The sequence below is a fragment of the Mauremys mutica genome, chromosome 10 (assembly GCF_020497125.1).
Source record: "Mauremys mutica isolate MM-2020 ecotype Southern chromosome 10, ASM2049712v1, whole genome shotgun sequence".
NCBI classification, from domain to species: Eukaryota; Metazoa; Chordata; order Testudines; family Geoemydidae; genus Mauremys; species Mauremys mutica.
This window is the reverse complement of record NC_059081.1, coordinates 81,638,968-81,655,676: the sequence shown is the minus strand read 5'-3', so window position 1 is coordinate 81,655,676 and position 16,709 is coordinate 81,638,968. Positions and strand designations below refer to the sequence as shown.

General features: G+C 44.4%; 1 protein-coding gene across 2 annotated transcripts in view; it reads left to right on the top strand.

Annotated features, from left to right (window-relative positions):
* The window catches only part of PCNT (pericentrin), a 271,822-nt gene that overhangs the window by 67,742 nt on the left and 187,371 nt on the right, over positions 1-16,709 (top strand). For both annotated transcript variants that reach the window (XM_045032451.1, XM_045032450.1), the window contains exons 6-7: positions 7,238-7,402; positions 14,167-16,638. In XM_045032451.1, coding sequence (XP_044888386.1) covers positions 7,238-7,402; positions 14,167-16,638 — 2,637 coding nt within the window. The remainder of the gene's footprint in view (positions 1-7,237; positions 7,403-14,166; positions 16,639-16,709) is intronic.

Sequence of the window (16,709 nt, the reverse complement as noted above, 5' to 3'; positions counted from 1 at the left end):
CCGCCTGCTCCGACTTGGGATCTGAACCTGGTTCTCACCCAGCTGATGCGGCCACCCTTCGAGCCCCTGGCCACGTGCTCTCTGCTCCATCTCACCTGGAAGACGGCCTTCCTCGTGGCAATCACATCCGCCAGACGAGTCTCCGAACTCCGCGCCCTGACAGCAGGTCCCCCATATACTGTCTTCCCCGGGGACAAAGTGCAGCTTCGACCACATCCGGCCTTCCTTCCCAAGGTGGTGTCGGCCTTCCATCTCAACCAAGAGATCTTCCTCCCGGTTTTCTTTCCAAAGCCGCACGCCTCACCTCGTGAACAGCAGCTCCACACCCTGGACGTCCGTAGGGCCCTCGCCTTTTACATCGACCGGACAAAGCCCTTCCGGCGTTCCCCCCAGCTCTTTCTGGCAATTGCTGAGCGCATGAAAGGCGAGCCAGTGTCCTCACAACGGATTTCATCCTGGGTGACGTCCTGCATACGAGCGTGCTACGAGCTTGCTCGCGTCCCCCCGTGCCGACTCACTGCACACTCGACCAGGGCGCACGCCTCGTCGGCCGCCTTCCTGGCCCATGTTTCCATCCAGGACATCTGCAGAGCGGCCACATGGTCTTCAGTCCACACCTTCTCCTCCCACTACGCGTTGGTGCAGCAGTCTCGAGACGACGCAGCCTTCTACTCTGCGTTATTACACTCCGCCACGTCTCATTCCGACCCCACCGCCTAGGTAAGGCTTGGGAATCACCTACAATGGAATGCATAGGAGCAATCACTCGAAGAAGAAAAGACGGTTACTCACCTGTAGTAACAGGTGTTCTTCGAGATGTGTTGCTCCTATCCATTCCAGACCCGCCCTCCTTCCCCACTGTCGGAATAGCCGGCAAGAAGGAACTGAGGAGCGGACGGGCCGGCTGAGGTATATAATGGGCGCCATAGCGGCGCCACTCCAGGGGGCGCCAGCCGGCCCGCCGGAGTTGCTAGGGTAAAAATGTTCCGGAGAGCCGTGCACGCGCGGCGCGCACACCTACAATGGAATGGATAGGAGCAACACATCTCGAAGAACACCAGTTACTACAGGTGAGTAACCGTCTTTTATCAGAGCAAGGTCGTGACAACTTCTCACACAGTACTTTTCCCACTCGCCTCGCACCATCCTCGCTTCTACAAGTCTCGCATCATTAGGGTTACAGCTGGCCTAACTCTCGCTAACTGCTAGCCTGACTCTTGCTAACAGACTGTCATGCATTAAGATCCCTTACAAATCCTTGTCACTTCTTTCCCTACTTCCACATAGTGTCCCATCTCCAGCAGTTGGGGATTTTTGCTACTGATAGTCACCGATGGGCCACATGCCATCATAGGCTATCTCATCATACTTTCACCTCCATAAACTTATCAAGCTCAGTCTTGAAGCCAGTTAGGTTTTCTGCTTCCAGTGCTCCCCTTGGAAGTCTGTTCCAGAACTTCGCTCATCTGATGGTTAGAAACCTTCATCTAATTTCGAGCCTAAACTTGTCGGTGGTTGGTTTATAGGCATTCGTTCTTGTGTCCATGTTGATGCTTAACTAAAATAACTCCTCTTTCCTCCCTGGTATTTATCCCTCTGGTGGGTGTGTGTGTATAGAAAAAGAGCAATCATATCGTCCCTCAGCCTTTTTTTGGTTATGCTAAACAAGCCAAGCTCTTTGAGTCTCGTCTCAGAAGGTAGGTTTTCCATTGCTCAGATCATCCTAGTAGACCTTCTTTGCACCTGTTCCGCTTTGAATTCATCTTTCTTAAAGATGGGAGACCAGAACTGCACACAGCATTCCAGATGAGGTCTCATCAGTGGCTTGTATAATGGTACTAACACTTCCCTGTCTTTACTGGAAATACTTTGTTTGATGCATCCTAGGACTGCATTAGCCTTTTTCATGGCTGCATCACACTGATGGCTCATAGTTGTCCAGTGATAAACTAATACACCCAGGTCAGAGATCCCAAGTTTCTTTCAGAGCCCCCGCTTACTCACACATCTCAGTCCTTTGTTCCCGAGCTGGGTCTCTGCTCAGATTCCCTGTTGAGAGTGTTGATCTATGAATCATTGGAGCTTGTATTGTTTCTCTGGACTCCTTGTTGATCTGGGTCAGTTTCAGCCAGTCCCTTAATGACTCTATTCATTCCATACAGACAGGGAGGTGAGACATATGCACACACTTATGTCTCTTAGCCTCCCCTGAGATCAAACTTAATCCTTTTCCCTGCGCTAGGTAGTAATGCAAAATGTAGGGGAAACTGAGGCACAGGGGCCTCATAAAAATATTACAAAATTGCCATTTCATCACACAGGGTATATTACATCCTCCTCTTCCTTTTTAATCATTAATTCCAGGCCTCATATGGGTCTGTCACCATAGTATTTGGGTACCTATGTATTACCTGTGCAGGTCCCATAAGGCTTGCTGGATGGGCCAAAGTACACAATATAGCTTTTTTGCCAGGTGTTTAGGAAACCAGATTGGCAGCGATTGAATACCTGGAAAAGAGGTGTAGCTAGGGAGAAGGAAAAAGAAAGAAGTGGTTGATGGTGGTTGAAATACTGTCCGCAGCTGAAGGGGATATTGTATTACATTTCTTGCACAGTGGAAATATAATTTTGTTTTGGATGAGATTTAATTCTGAAAAAAGTAACATTTTGTGTTGCAGGAGCTGCAATTACTGGTGACAAAGTACTTAGTTAATTATTTTACAGATGGTGTTAGGGCTTGCTCTGTAAGCCAGTGTAGGATGTGCTTAAAACAGAAGCAGATAATTTGATGCAAGTCGTTTGGGTGTTAGTACACTGATAGTTTTGATAATTGGCAAACCTGAAACCTCCCCTCACTTTTTAGCAGAACTTTTTGTAAATGTCTTTAAAAGTGACTCATCTCCTTTGTCCTTACAATTTACTTAGCTGAAGTTTTCATGCAAGTCCTTTTTGTTCTGTGTGAGTATAGTGTCTAGCACAATGGGTCGTGGTCCGTCAGGCACTATGACAATACGAATGATACATAAGTACTGAGTACATTTAAAAAAAACCCAACAACTTGAAAATCAGATTATAATTTTCCATTTTATTTTTAGAAGGCTAAAATCTGATGCAGTCTCTTTGTGCATGATTAAGATACATGATTGATATAATGTATATTACACATTCATGCACTGAGGACATCTTATGAGTTCTTTGTGTGCCTGTCCATATGTGTATTCTACTCTAGGAAAGCATGCACCTGGGACGGGAGAATTTTTTTGCTAGCAGAGTCCCTTTGCTCCATGGATGTGCCCTGACTATCCTTGTGGTCTGTACTGAAGGTATAATGGATGGTTGGGAAACAACCACCACTCCTGTTCTTTCTCACCACCTTGGCCTGAGACAGAACGGTTCAGTGTCTGCACATCTTAGCTTAGCTTTTGAGAGTTGCGCATAGTTTTACAAATAGTTTTTAGTATAATTAAATATGGTTTAATTGTAAGGATTTGCTTTTGTGCCTGTTCCACCCTAACCTCTATATCAGGGGTAGGCAACCTATGGCACGGGTACCGAAGGCGGCACGTGAGCTGATTTTCAGTGGCACTCTCACTGTCCAAGTCCTGGCCACCGGTCCGAGGGCTCTGCATTTTAATTTAGTTTTAAATGAAACTTCTTCAACATTTTAAAAACCTTATTTACTTTACATACAACAATAGTTTAGTTACATATTATAGACTTATAGAAAGAGACCTTTTAAAAACATTTAAATGTATTACTGGCACGCGAAAGCTTAAATTAGAGTGAATAAATGAAGACTCAGCACACTGCTTCTGAAAGGTTGCTGACCCCTGCTCTATATTTAGTGAGGAAATTAGTTTTTCTGTAATGCCCCCAAATTTCCTGGATTTAAATTTTGTGGGTCCTATGGGGGAGCTTTTCCCCTTAATGATATTCACTTCTGTTGTGTTTAGGGGAGTTCTTGCTAAGTGTGGTACATGTATATCATTCTGAGAACAAAAACATTCAGGGAAGTGAGACTGAAAATGCATTTGTTAGACCACTCTAAGCAGGCAGTTTCAAACCTGGGACTGTCTGATCGATTCTACCTCCCGCACAATGGACTGCAGGAATGAGTCGTGCTATGTGTGTTAGCTTCAGGGCTCGCTCCTCAAAGGACTTAGGTAGGAAGACTTAGAAGGCGTTACGAGACAGTAGTGAGACACACTCTTCCAAAGAGATAAGGAGCAGACCTCTGTCATAAGATGTTGGCTGTATGTGTGTTCCCTCTGTGTGCTGTCCCAGGTCTGCGCAGGTAGCTGGCACAGGAGACCTCGAGTGAACCACCGAATGACCACAAAATCCGTTAAAGTACGAAAGCACCTGGCCAGGTTTATTGTCAACGAAGCATATTACTGGTGCCTTATATTTGCTACAAGTGCACTCAATTCCTGTATGCCCATGACAATGGACACAGCTTAATTAGTGGCAGGATTTTCAATATCCCTTTGAGTGGCCAAAGATACTGAGATGCTTCTTTATACCCAGATACAAACAAAGTTACGTATTGCCCCTCTGATGTATCTAGGTGCCACCCATTACCTTGTAAATGTTGGTTTGATGAAAACATCTCTATTCATCATACTGTCATCCTGACCTTATCTTAAGAGAGGTTAGCATGTTCCTGTTATCTTTGGGGAATGTGTTGAGGTGTTCTGGTACCACCCTTCTGGAGTGTGTTTGCGTGAGTGTTCTGTGCCTAGCACCTCTTAGAAATGTGGGTTTTTGCAATATGAGCCCTGTTCATGGCAGATTCTGGGAGCAGGGCCTGCCTCTTGCTCACAACTTGACTTTGCTTTATATCAGCAACGCTTTGACCACTACTTTAGCCCAGTCCTCAGGCCTCATACCAGGCCTCTGAAACAAGGACTTATGTTTCAGGCCCTCTTCCTACTACAACCTCCATGTAAATCTTTGGGGAAAAAGATGTTTGCTCTGCTCCAAAGAAGATCTCATGTCCCAGTATGGGTCCTGATGAGGTTTTGTGAAAGGACACCACACTGACAGCTTGATACTGAAATAAAAGACCACTGTGTGTGCCCCAAGTGCAGAATCTATCAGTACACAGACATATTCAGTAGTGAGAAAGTACCGTCTGCCTCTAAACCTTTGGTGCTGGCAATACCATTGGCTCTGGAAAAAGGCTTTGAACCAACTAGACCATCAGCACCACCAGGTGAGCCAGTATTGAGCACTTTGGCCCAGGGAATGTTTGTGACCCAGGGCCCTGCTCCATCTCCAACATAGGTACTACGTAGATATCCCCTTTTGTCAGGGGGATTACAGTTACCTCTGCCTATGAGATACTAGACTGTCACTGGTACAGACTCTCCAGACAGTACCAACCAGATCAGGCTATACCCATGTTTATATCCAAGATGGTGTCTGAGCTCCATTTAAATCAGAACATTCACTTGGCAATATTTTTTTTCTAAAATCTCATTCTAATCATGATGAAGCTAGATTACATACTCTGAATGTCTGTAGGGCATTAGTCTTTTATCTCCCAAGAACCAGTTCTTTAGATCTTCCCTGAGGCTCTTTGTTTTGTTTGCAGAGAGTCTGAAGAGTGAGTACTCCAGTTTCCACCCAATCACGATTGTCTAAGTGGTTACATGATGTATTGAATCATGTAGTGAGATAATGAAGATAGTCCCACCAGCTAATCTTAGGGCTCATTCAACCAGGCCTCAGTGTCTGCCCTCAGGAACATTTCCACTGGGGATATCTGTAAAGCTCCCACCTGGAGTTCCATTCACAGTTCTTCTAGGCATTATTAGTTGGTAAAGGCTTCTAGAGCAGATGCCTCTCTTGATACTGCAGTTCTTCAATCAGTGGTAGATAGGACTCTGAGCACCACCACCATACTTAAAGCATTTCTTTAGAGTCACTTAGAGTGGTATACTCACATGGACAAGCATGAAGTCACCTGTACAGTAACTGGAGTTCTTTGAGATGCTGCCCATGTGTATTCCATGACTTGCCTTTCTTCACCTCTGTTTGAGTACTTTTATGCTATTATGGGTTCTGTAGTAGAGAAGGAACTGGAGTAGTAGTTGGTCCCACACCATGCTATATACCCTCAGAACAAGGCTGAACAGACCAGTGTGGATTTGATTGAAATCAAATTGATTTAAATCACTAGTCAGGAAGACTCAATTTAATAATGGATTTCTATGTAAAAGTGCATTCTTGTTGGTTGCTATAACCTTAATACATATTCTTCACAGGTAGAGGAACTTCATTACAATATTCCCAAATATTCTTTTACAGCCTGCTGCCATTATAGGTTTTCCCTTCTAGTGCGAGAACGGTACGGGTAGATCTCAAATCAATGAAGGCTACACTCAGAAAGACCTCAAGACTTCTGGAATATGCTGCTCAAACAGTTTCACTTTTGTTTCTACTGCCTGTCCCTCGCTTCTCACATTTATCTCCAGATTTCTTCTTGTTCAGATCTATTCCACCCCCAACAGTCTTTTATGCATTGAACTTTTTGAAACTTCACACTTTTAGAGAGAGGGATTGACCCGGTACACAAATCTGCAGAGGGACAATAGGGTTGAGGTTTGTTATTTCTCACCTCTATGTATTATTTATTTCAAAACATTTTTGCGGTTGACAAGCATGTTATCTCTGGAGACACAAATCCACAGTTTGAGAACTGCAAAACTAAGCATCTCTGATGGTATCTTTTAGATTGAGCACTGAATCCCATTGGATATATGGAAAGATTAACCTAAATAATCTATACAGAAGCCCCTGGAACTCCATAACATTGGGTCCCTAATCCATGAACTGTTGGAACTCGTTTACAAAATTTTTCTTAAACATTACATGAATATATTGTCTCATACTATAGAATTAGAATTTATAATCTCTATTCCATGATGAGATATCTTTTGATCTATAATGTATCTTAATTAAAACTATTTTTAGATAGTTATAAAAAAGCATTTTATCAAAAAAATCTGATTTTTTTTTTTAATTTTTAAAAAAAATACATGATTTTTATCCACCCTGGAACAGACACCACTAGCAAAAAACAAACAAACCCCAACTCCAATCTCTGGCCATGGGGTGCATGTGCACCTAGAGTAGAATATGCATTTGGACAACACTTCTTGAAGAACTCGTGTTTGTACATGTAAGTACGTTTTCTTTACCCTCACTATAAAAAAAATATTTGTGCATTTAGGCTAATGAGCTTCTGAAAAGTAGAATTCCTGGAAAAAGTGAATTATCTCAAGCCCAAGAGCAGATGGCTGTGTTTCAGAACAGACTCAAGGAACAAAGTACTCAATTGCAGATAATGCATCAAAAAGCACATGACCTGGAACTACAACTGGAGTCTTCTCAAAAGGTAAAAAAACCCTCTCTTAAATGTGCCAATCACAATTAACTTTGTGTTAGAATATAGCTTTGAAATGTGCTCTTGCAATCAAAGCAGGGTTATGCTGTGTTGCTTTTAAAAGTTTTTGGAAGAGAGTCCACTAATGAACACTTAGATTCTGCATGAAGTAGTATTGATGTTTCCATAAAGGGCTGTGGATCAATGGCACTGAACCCATTCTTTAGCATGTTGTTAGGGAACGATTACTGTTCTTTTGGAGGTGTTGACTTACAGATGAGACATAAAATCAAGATCTTGACTATTAGGGATTGATAGCAATCTTTCTAAGAGGTAATGACTAGGTTCTGGCTACATTTAAATTTGAGTCATTACATTCTTTCTGTCTAAATTCACCCTGCAATTTCAGTTGTAGATGGTGGTCTTTGCTATTAGACCTAAACTGGTGTATAATGTTGAGATGCTTTCTCCCCAAAGTGGTTGCATTTCAATGGTTGTTGAAGTGATCCATATCTAGAGGTGTTAGAGATTGCTTTGATTCATTGGGATGAAAGGTGCTGTATAAGTGTAGGATGATTATTCTGTAGTTATACAAGAATGTTTCAGAAGTTACCCTTAAGGTCTATATGAGAACAAAACTTAATTGTATATCTTTAATCATGTTAGCTTCAGACATAAAGCTAAGTGAAAGCTTCTGTTGGTCTCCAGGTTCATAGATTTGTTCATTAAATATATAATTTATATCAACACCACCAAGATTCACAGTCTGATACTTTAAAATATTACCTATTGGGGAATGTCCTACAAATTTATTTTTATTATAGAGGCAATGGTTGTGGCTCCATAATTAAAGTTAAGTTGAGTGTTTTGTCTATAAAGCAGGGATTCAACTTCTTTGTTGGTTATGAAGAATACAATCTGCTCCCCAGAATTACAGCATGTGCTCCTTCAGTATAGAATGAATTTTCTAAGAATTGACAAGTAAATAAACCAATTAATTGTAAGTTAAAATTAATTTACTAATGGGTCCTTTAACCAGTACAGCACCCTGTGTCAGATCATATTTTGTCCTGAATGATTTAATCTCAGGCATGTACGCAAACTATGCACAAATTGGTAGGGAGGTAAATATTAAGTAGATTTAGTGCACTGGGTAGTTCTTGAAAAGAAATACTTACAATTAATGGTCACTTTTCCCATTATTCTTCATAAATGAAAATTTCTCCTTTTAGCAGAAGCTGAAGAGCATTATTCTTCGAATGCTTGCTCATGTCGATTCCATTTTAGGTGTGTGGATGCCCACATGCACAGTTGTCAGAGATTTCTGCCTTAGCGGTATCTGTAGAGCTGGCTGTCGTGCCCCCTGGAGTGGCTCTCCCATGCAGCAGTATATCAGGTGCCACTGGCCCTGTGCCCTCTCAGTTCCTTCTTCCCACCCATTATGTTTGTTTGGAGCACCTTGTCTTGCTTCGCCAGAGCAGCAGTGGTTATCTATTGACTGGTTTAGTGGGGCAGCGGAAGGAGTTCCCAGCCAGTGATGGGACCTTCAGGTCCCAAAGCGGTCCGGTGGCAAAGGAGCAAGGCCAACCAGCTCCGCAGGTGCCACGCCAGGTGACCAATGCAGCTCCGCTCACATCACCAAAGGGGAAAGCCACCAGGGTGCTGCCGTGTAGACTGGCGGGACATCCCGGATAGCTCAGTGGTTTGAGCATTGGCCTGCTAAACCCAGGGTTGTGTGTTCAGTCCTTGAGGGGGCCATTTAGGGAACTGGGGTAAAAATCTGTCTGGGGATTGGTCCTGCTTTGAGCAGGGGTTTGGACTAGATGACCTCCTGAGGTCCCTTCCAACCCTGATATTCTATGATTCTATCCCAGGTCACCAGATCGCAGGCGCAAGTCTCCGTTGGTACGACCTCGGGACCCTGCACCGCAGTCTGGCTTACTGGCCAGAAGGCTTAGATCTCAGTCAAGATCCCTTCCTACTAGGTGAGAGACTCCAGACTCGTGGCACCGCTCCCGATACTGCCAGTACCAATGACCGTCTGGCCATAGGTTGCCTAGATGCTGAAAACCATCTCCCAGAAGATCTCCTCGTCGTTGGTCTCCGTCCTGGAGGGATCGTTCAGGATCTCGGTGGTGTTCATGCTCGCCCTGGTACCTGTCCCCCCCCGTCGATAGCCTACCAGGGTCAGTAGGCAGACCCAGGCCACAACGGCTCTGCTGTGGTCACTGGAGGGACAATGGTCAGGGTTGGACTGTGATTTTAATCCATCACAGACACGGGGTGACTCCCCTGTGATGTAGGAGATGGAGGTGGCTCTGGCCATGGTGCTGACCTAGCAGGGGCCGTGGCCCCTCCAGGGGCCATACTGGGACCCGTGGGGGGGGTGCCAGTAATTCTGGTCCAGTACTCCCAGCCCTCCGTGGCTGCATTGGACAAACCAGCCGATGCGCTGCCGGTGCTGCAATCGGAAAACGGTACTGTGGCAGAAGCAGAGCCCGCGCACCATACTCTGGCACTAAGAGAGCCCTCCCCTGACAAGGAGCGGATGACACCATCCCTCAGGTGACACAATCGTCTTCGAGGAGGTGGCCAGACCATCCCACATAGCAGTCCCCTGGATGACTTTAAGAAGCATCAGGCCCTCCTTAAATGGGTGGCTGAAAATCTTGGTCTGCAGATTGAGGAGGTCGCTGAGGCGGGAGACGACCTCTTCAATCTCATCTTGGCCACCACACCAGCAAAGATTGCATTGCCCATCTATCCGGGGTGCTTGAAACAGTCAAATCGGTGTGGCAAACCTCCTGATCTATTCCGTCGACCTCAAAGAAAGCTTATAGTACCAGTGGCCACTTACCTGAGACTTTGGTGGGGATTTCCAAATATACCTGTACCTTGGTGACTGGTTGATAAAGGGCTGGTCTCTGGATCAGGTGTGCAGACATCTCGACCTGGAGTGTTCCACTGTCACGACCTGGGGTTGATAATAAACGAGAAAAAAATCAACCTTAACTCCAGTACAACACACAGAATTCATCGGTGCAGTCCTCAACTCCTCTCGGGCCAGGGCCTTCTTCCCCAAGACTCAGTTCCAGGCCATGGCGGACCTCATTGTGGGCCTGCGGGACCACCTGCTCACCACCACCCACATGTGCCTGAGGCTCTTGAGCCACATGGCGGTATGTACTTACGTGGTCGGGCACGCACGACTCCACCTCAGACCTCTTCAGGTATGGCTGGTATCGGTCTGTGTCCCTAACCGGCATAGCATGGTCGGGATCCAGACTGTCATCCCTTATCTGGTGGCAGGATCCCACGTCGGTGTTGGAAGGAGTTCCCTTCACGGCCCTGGCCTTGTCGGTGAACCTTGTCTCTGATGCCTCGGATCTGGGCTGGGGAGCCCACCTGGTTGCTCTCAGCACTCAAGGTCATTGGTCCAGTCGTGATCATTCCCTGCATATCAATGTCGGGGAACTCAGAGTGGTATGACTAGCCTTCCAAGCCTTTCTACCTCATATACAAGACAGGATGGTTCAGGTCCTGACGGACAACATGGCTATGGTCTTCTATATCAACAAGCAGAGCAGAGCCAGGTCGTCTGCCCTTTGCCAGAAGGCCCTCTGACTCTGGGACTTCTGTCTACAGCACAACATCCATCTCCTGGCTGCTCACCTTCCAGGTCCAAAAATGCGTTGGCAGATCACCTCAGCAGGATGTTTTCATCTTTCCACAAGTGGTCCTTTCATCTGGAGGTGGTCAGTTCCATCTTATGAAGGTGGGGAACTCCCCGGTGGACCTGTTCACATCCAGGCAGAACAGGAAATGCCACATGTTCTGCTCGATTAGGGGCATGGACAGAGGAGCCCTGTCGGGTGCTTTTCTGCTCCCATGGTCGGAGGCCCTGTTGTACTCCTTCCCTCTGGTGCCATTGCTATCCAGAGTCCTCCTGAAAATCAAACAGGACAGGGCGAGGGTCATCCTAATAGTGCTGTCTTGGCTCCGCGAACTCTGGTTCAACATTCTGCTGGACCTCTCGGTGACGATCCCGTTCCAGCTACTGCTAAGGTCGAACCTGTTGTCCCAGAACCACGGCAGCCTTCTGCACCCCAACCTGGTGCGATACATCTGATGGCTTGGCTGCTGCGTGGCTAAATGCGCAGGAGCAGCAGTGCTCGGCTGAGGTTCAGCACATTCTGTTGGAAAGTAGGAAGCCCTCCACCAGAGCAACCTACTTGGCCAAGTGGAAACGATTCACCTACTGGATTGCGGACAAAGGTGTTTGTCCTGCGCAGGCTTTGCTGCAGCTTATTCTGGACTACCTCCTGCATCTCAAGCTCCAGGGCTTGTCCCCTCAATGATCAAGGTCCATCTGGCCAGTCTTCTACCCGCTGTTCGAGGGCAGGTCGGTTTTTGCATAGGATATCATGGCCAGATTCCTTAAGGGCCTAGAGCACGTCTACCTGCATGTCAGGGACCCTGTCCCTCTGTGGGACTTGAATCTGGTGCTCTCACAGGTCCTCTCTTTGAGCCGCTGGCTTCCTGCTCCATCCTTCTCACCTCTTGGAAGTTTGCATTCCTGGTTGCAGTGACATTGGCCTGCCGGGTATCTGAGATTCGGGTGCTTACCTTGGAGCCGCCTTACACGATCTTCTACAAGGACAAGGTCCCACTAAGGCTGACGTTTCTTCCCAAGATTGTCTCTCAGTTTTATTTGAGCCAGGACATTTACTTACTAGTCTTCTTTCTGAAGCCGCATAGGTCGAAGGAGCACAGGCTACATGCCCTTGACGTCAGAAGGGCTCTGGCCTGCTACATTGACAGGACCAAGCCGTTCCATAAGTCAACTCAATTATTCGTTGCTATAGCCAACAGAATGAGTGGATACTGGACTACTTTTTCAAAGAATTACTTCTTGGATCACTACCTGCATTTGCTGCTTCTACGACCAAGCATAGGTGCCACCCCTGGCGATTGTCACTGTACCAGGGCACAGGCCTCTGTGGTAGCCTTTCGGGCTCATATGCCTATCCAGGACATCTGTAGAGTGGCCACCTGGTTGTCTGTCCACACTTTTACATCCCGCTGTGCCCTGACTCAGCAGGCCTGGGATGATGCTGGCTTCGGTAGGACAGTGCTGCAAGCCGCTAAGCTGTGAACTCCGAGCCCACCTCCGTGGATACTGCTTGTGAGTCACCTAAAATGGAATCGACATGAGCAAGCACTCAAAGAAGAAAAAACGGTTACCTACCTTTTCATAACTGTTGTTCATCAAGATGTGTTGCTCATATCCATTCCATTTCCTGCCCTCCTGCTCCTCTGTTGGAGTTGCTGGCAAGAAGGAACTGAGGGCACAGGGCCGGCGGCGCCTGGTATACTGCTGCGTGGGAGTGCCACTCCAGAGGGCGCCACAACCGGCCCTACAGATATCACTGAGGCAGAAATCACCAACAATTGTGCACGTGGGTGCACACACATCTAAAATGGAATGGACATGAGCAACCGATCTTGAACAACAGTTACAAAAAGGTAGGTAACTGTTTTTTGTTTAGAGAAACACCCTCTTTCAAAAGGGATTGTCATTTTGTAGTATTCTCAGTGAGACTGGTGGCACAGGTTGTCATTAGCAAAGGTTGCCACTGCTTCCATTCACCTGTTCCTCTCTACCCCTTGGTAGCATGGAGCCAGCAGTCTTCCCTGAAGGCAATTTGACTTTGTTTCCATTGTGAACAGTGGGAGGCAGTAGCTATTTTTGTTAAGGGCAGGCTGTGACCTCAGTCCCATTGAGAATGAGGGGTAACGGAGGCTGTTTTGAAATAGGACAGCTCTTCGTGAGTGTCTCTGAAATAGAAGATTTTATGTGCCAGCCTGTTTTGAAGGAGACATTTTCAATTATCAAAAATAATGCTATGAAATTTATTTTTCATCCTAAAAAATCTACCTGTTGCACTAGGTCTATTCAACAGAGAAGGCAGGAGGTAAGGGGAAACCGAGGAGTGCATTCTGCCCTCTGCTGTGTTCCTCTGCTGATACAGAACACTTGTAAACCCAGCTTAGTTGGCCTGTATGCTTCGGCTGCTTAGCACTCGTTCAGAATAGTACAGGACAGCTAGCATACACTGGTGAATCTGGCCCTAAAAGTTAAAGAATACTAACCACGTTCAAGTGATTGGAAGTATCATGAGTAGCAGTCTCTTTGGGTTCATGAGTGTTCTTATTTAGCGTTCATGAGTGAAAATGTTAATTTAAAATGCAAGGGAATTCCTGAATAAAACCCCTTAAGCTGCATTGACATCTGAGAATACACATCACTGATTTGGGGGTCAGGAGGGAATTACAAGAATGTTGTAAATACCCCCAAAACAAGCATTCTAAACTAAGAAATTCAGCTGAGGTCATACTTACAAGAAACCCATATATGATGATGCACAGTTAAAACACCTGTGCAATGTTCACACTTGCCTTTAGTGACATTATGAGAAAAAATATCTGTTTTTAAAAGTTAGTGTACTGTGGAACCAGTCACTAATATGCATTCATCCTAATGCTGTGGAATTGTGATTTTAAAATATAGTTTAAAAGTTGACACATTTCCTTTAAATCAATGGTGTAAGTCCTCCCACTCTCATGGGCAAGCTTTCTCCATGGCATAGACAAATCAGCAAGTCCTCCAGTTAAGGGACATTTTTTGGAGGGGAAGGGGGGTGAATTAAACTGGAAATTTCAGATAAACTGAAATAGCTGGGTGTTTAGTTCATGTGTAATATTTTATTTTTAAGAATACCAAAGATAAAGAGAGTCTGCTTGCACAGAAGGAAGAGAATCTGAGTAATACAATGCAACAGATGTACAACAATATAGGAGACAAAGAAGAAATCATTAAAGGTCTTCAAGATGTAGTGACATCAGAAAGGTCTAATTTATCTCTTCTACAACACACACTTTCTCTCCGAGACACAGAGATAATGCAGTTAAAAAATGAAATTGCTTCAGCCAAGAGGAAAGAACAGGAGTGTATTGAAGAATTGAAAGCATATCACAAAAGGGATATTTGTAGACAGTTGGAAGAGTGTCACAGAAAAGAGATAGTAACAGTTGAAGAGGTTTGTGAAGAAGAGATGAATAAAAAATATAAGAATGAACTTGAGCAGTTAAAAAGAGAAAACTCTGCTTTGAATTCTGATGATTCTCAGAATTTAAATGCAATAATTATTGATTTAAATAATAAACTGCATGAGTCTGAAATTCATAGAGACAACTTGTGCAAGCAACTTAAAAATCAAATGGAGGATTTTCAGAGAGAGAGAGCTGAAATTGAGCTGAGGTATAAGGATTTGGTAGAAGACCTCAAATTACAGCTTACTAATGCAGAAAAACAGGCTAAGGAAGCACAGGAATCTAAACAAGAAAAGGAGTATTTGAATGATGAGATCCAAAAGCTCAACTCCTTCATCCAGGAATTAAGTGAAAAGCTGCTCCTTGAGACAAAAAATAACAAAGATTTAAGGCATAAGCACGATGAAGAAATAACTATCTACAATTTGAAGTTAAAAAAGTTAGAGCAGGAGGAAAAATTGTTACAGGCAGTGTCAGAATCACAGAAAGCAGAGCTTGAGAAGATGCAGAATAAATTATGCCAGCATGAAGGTGAAATACAATTAGTTCGTGAAGAACTGGAGTTCCAACATGGCTTGCGAGTGGACTCTCTTAAAACTGAATTAGAAGACACACACAGAAATCAAAAGAAGGTCAAAGCAGGAAAGGACCATAAAAGTTATGAAGCTGATAACATATCTAAAGAAAATATGGTAGAACTAGGATCTTTCACAGAAGATGAAGACACATTAACTAAATATCTTGTCTCCACTGAGAGACAGGAGCAGTCATACATATCAGACAACTGTGAACTTCTTGACACTGAAGAGGGTAGGCTTGATAAATTTGTGCTAGATAGCAGCAACATTTTAGAACCCAACATGGACTCCACAGCAGATAAGTTAATGTTTAGCCCTGATGAACAAAAGTGTCTTAGCAGTGTACTGCAAGGGACTTCTGATGAAACAGAGCTGGACGCTGAGGCTTTTGCTTCATATTTGTCAGATGACTCTTTGCTGCAAAATGAAATAAGTGACAGTAAGGAGGTGAAAGATGAAGAGAAAGCAGGCTTGATGGAGAGATGTGTTAAGCTAATTAAGCAGCTCAATGAAAAAGAGTCAGCACTGAACAAATCCTATCAGGAGACCCAAGAAGCTCTTGAAAAATGGGAAAAAGCAACAGCTGAACTTTCCATTGCCCATTTAGAACTGAATAAGGAGCGAGAAGCACGGGTTCGTTGTAAAGAAGAACTTGATCAAAAAGTAAAGAAGGAGAAAGAGCTTGAAAACAAAATAAATTTTCTGGAAATGCAGGGTGAAGACAGAGATCAAACTGTTTGTATTGAAGAATTAGGGCTTGGAATAAAGCCTTCAAAGTTGCATAGTTGGCAGGAGATGATAAAAGACCTCAAGCAGGAAAGAGAAACATTGATGATGCAATTGAGGGCTCAGGAGCAATTAGTAAAAGAAGTTCAAGAGCAGAAAACTGCCTCTGATTCAGTAACGAGTGAAGTACAGTCCCTTTTTGGACGTCAACTAGCTGCTTTGCAAAGCCAAAGGGATCAAATGCAAGCCCAGCTTGATGCCCAGAAGGCCAAAAACCAGACTATGGCTGAACTTCTTGGTCAGAAAACCATAGTAGAAGAGACATTACTGAAAGAACAGGAGGCTCTCAAAGCTGAAATCAATAATAAAGAACAAAGTTTAACACTCACACTTAGGGAGAATGTAACCTTACAAGAAAGATTGTCTGCTGTAGAGCAGAATCTAATAAAAGCAGAAGAGAATCTTGAAAAAAATATACATGATCTTAATATGAAAATGAAAAACTTTGAAAAAGCACTGGAGTGTGAAAGATTGGAATTTGAAGAGAAATTGAAATCCAGTAACTTGGAACTTCAGAAACTTAACACTGAAATACAGGCAAAAAAAACGGAATACATTGAGAAAGAAAACAAACTGACTGAGGAAGTGGCTTATTTGAAGAAGGTTCAGGTAGAACTGGAGAATCACCTTCAGGAGACTGTGCAGAAGTCTGCACAAACCATACAGGAGGTACAGTCTGAGATGAAGAGACATTATGAAGAGGAAATTAGTAAAATGGAATCTCATCATCTTTCTGAAACAGCAAAAATGAATCTGGTACACCAGAAAGAGGTAGGTAGCTCTGATAATGACACGAGGATTTGTATTTCTGAATGCTTGGTAAATGGTAATTTCAAAAATTT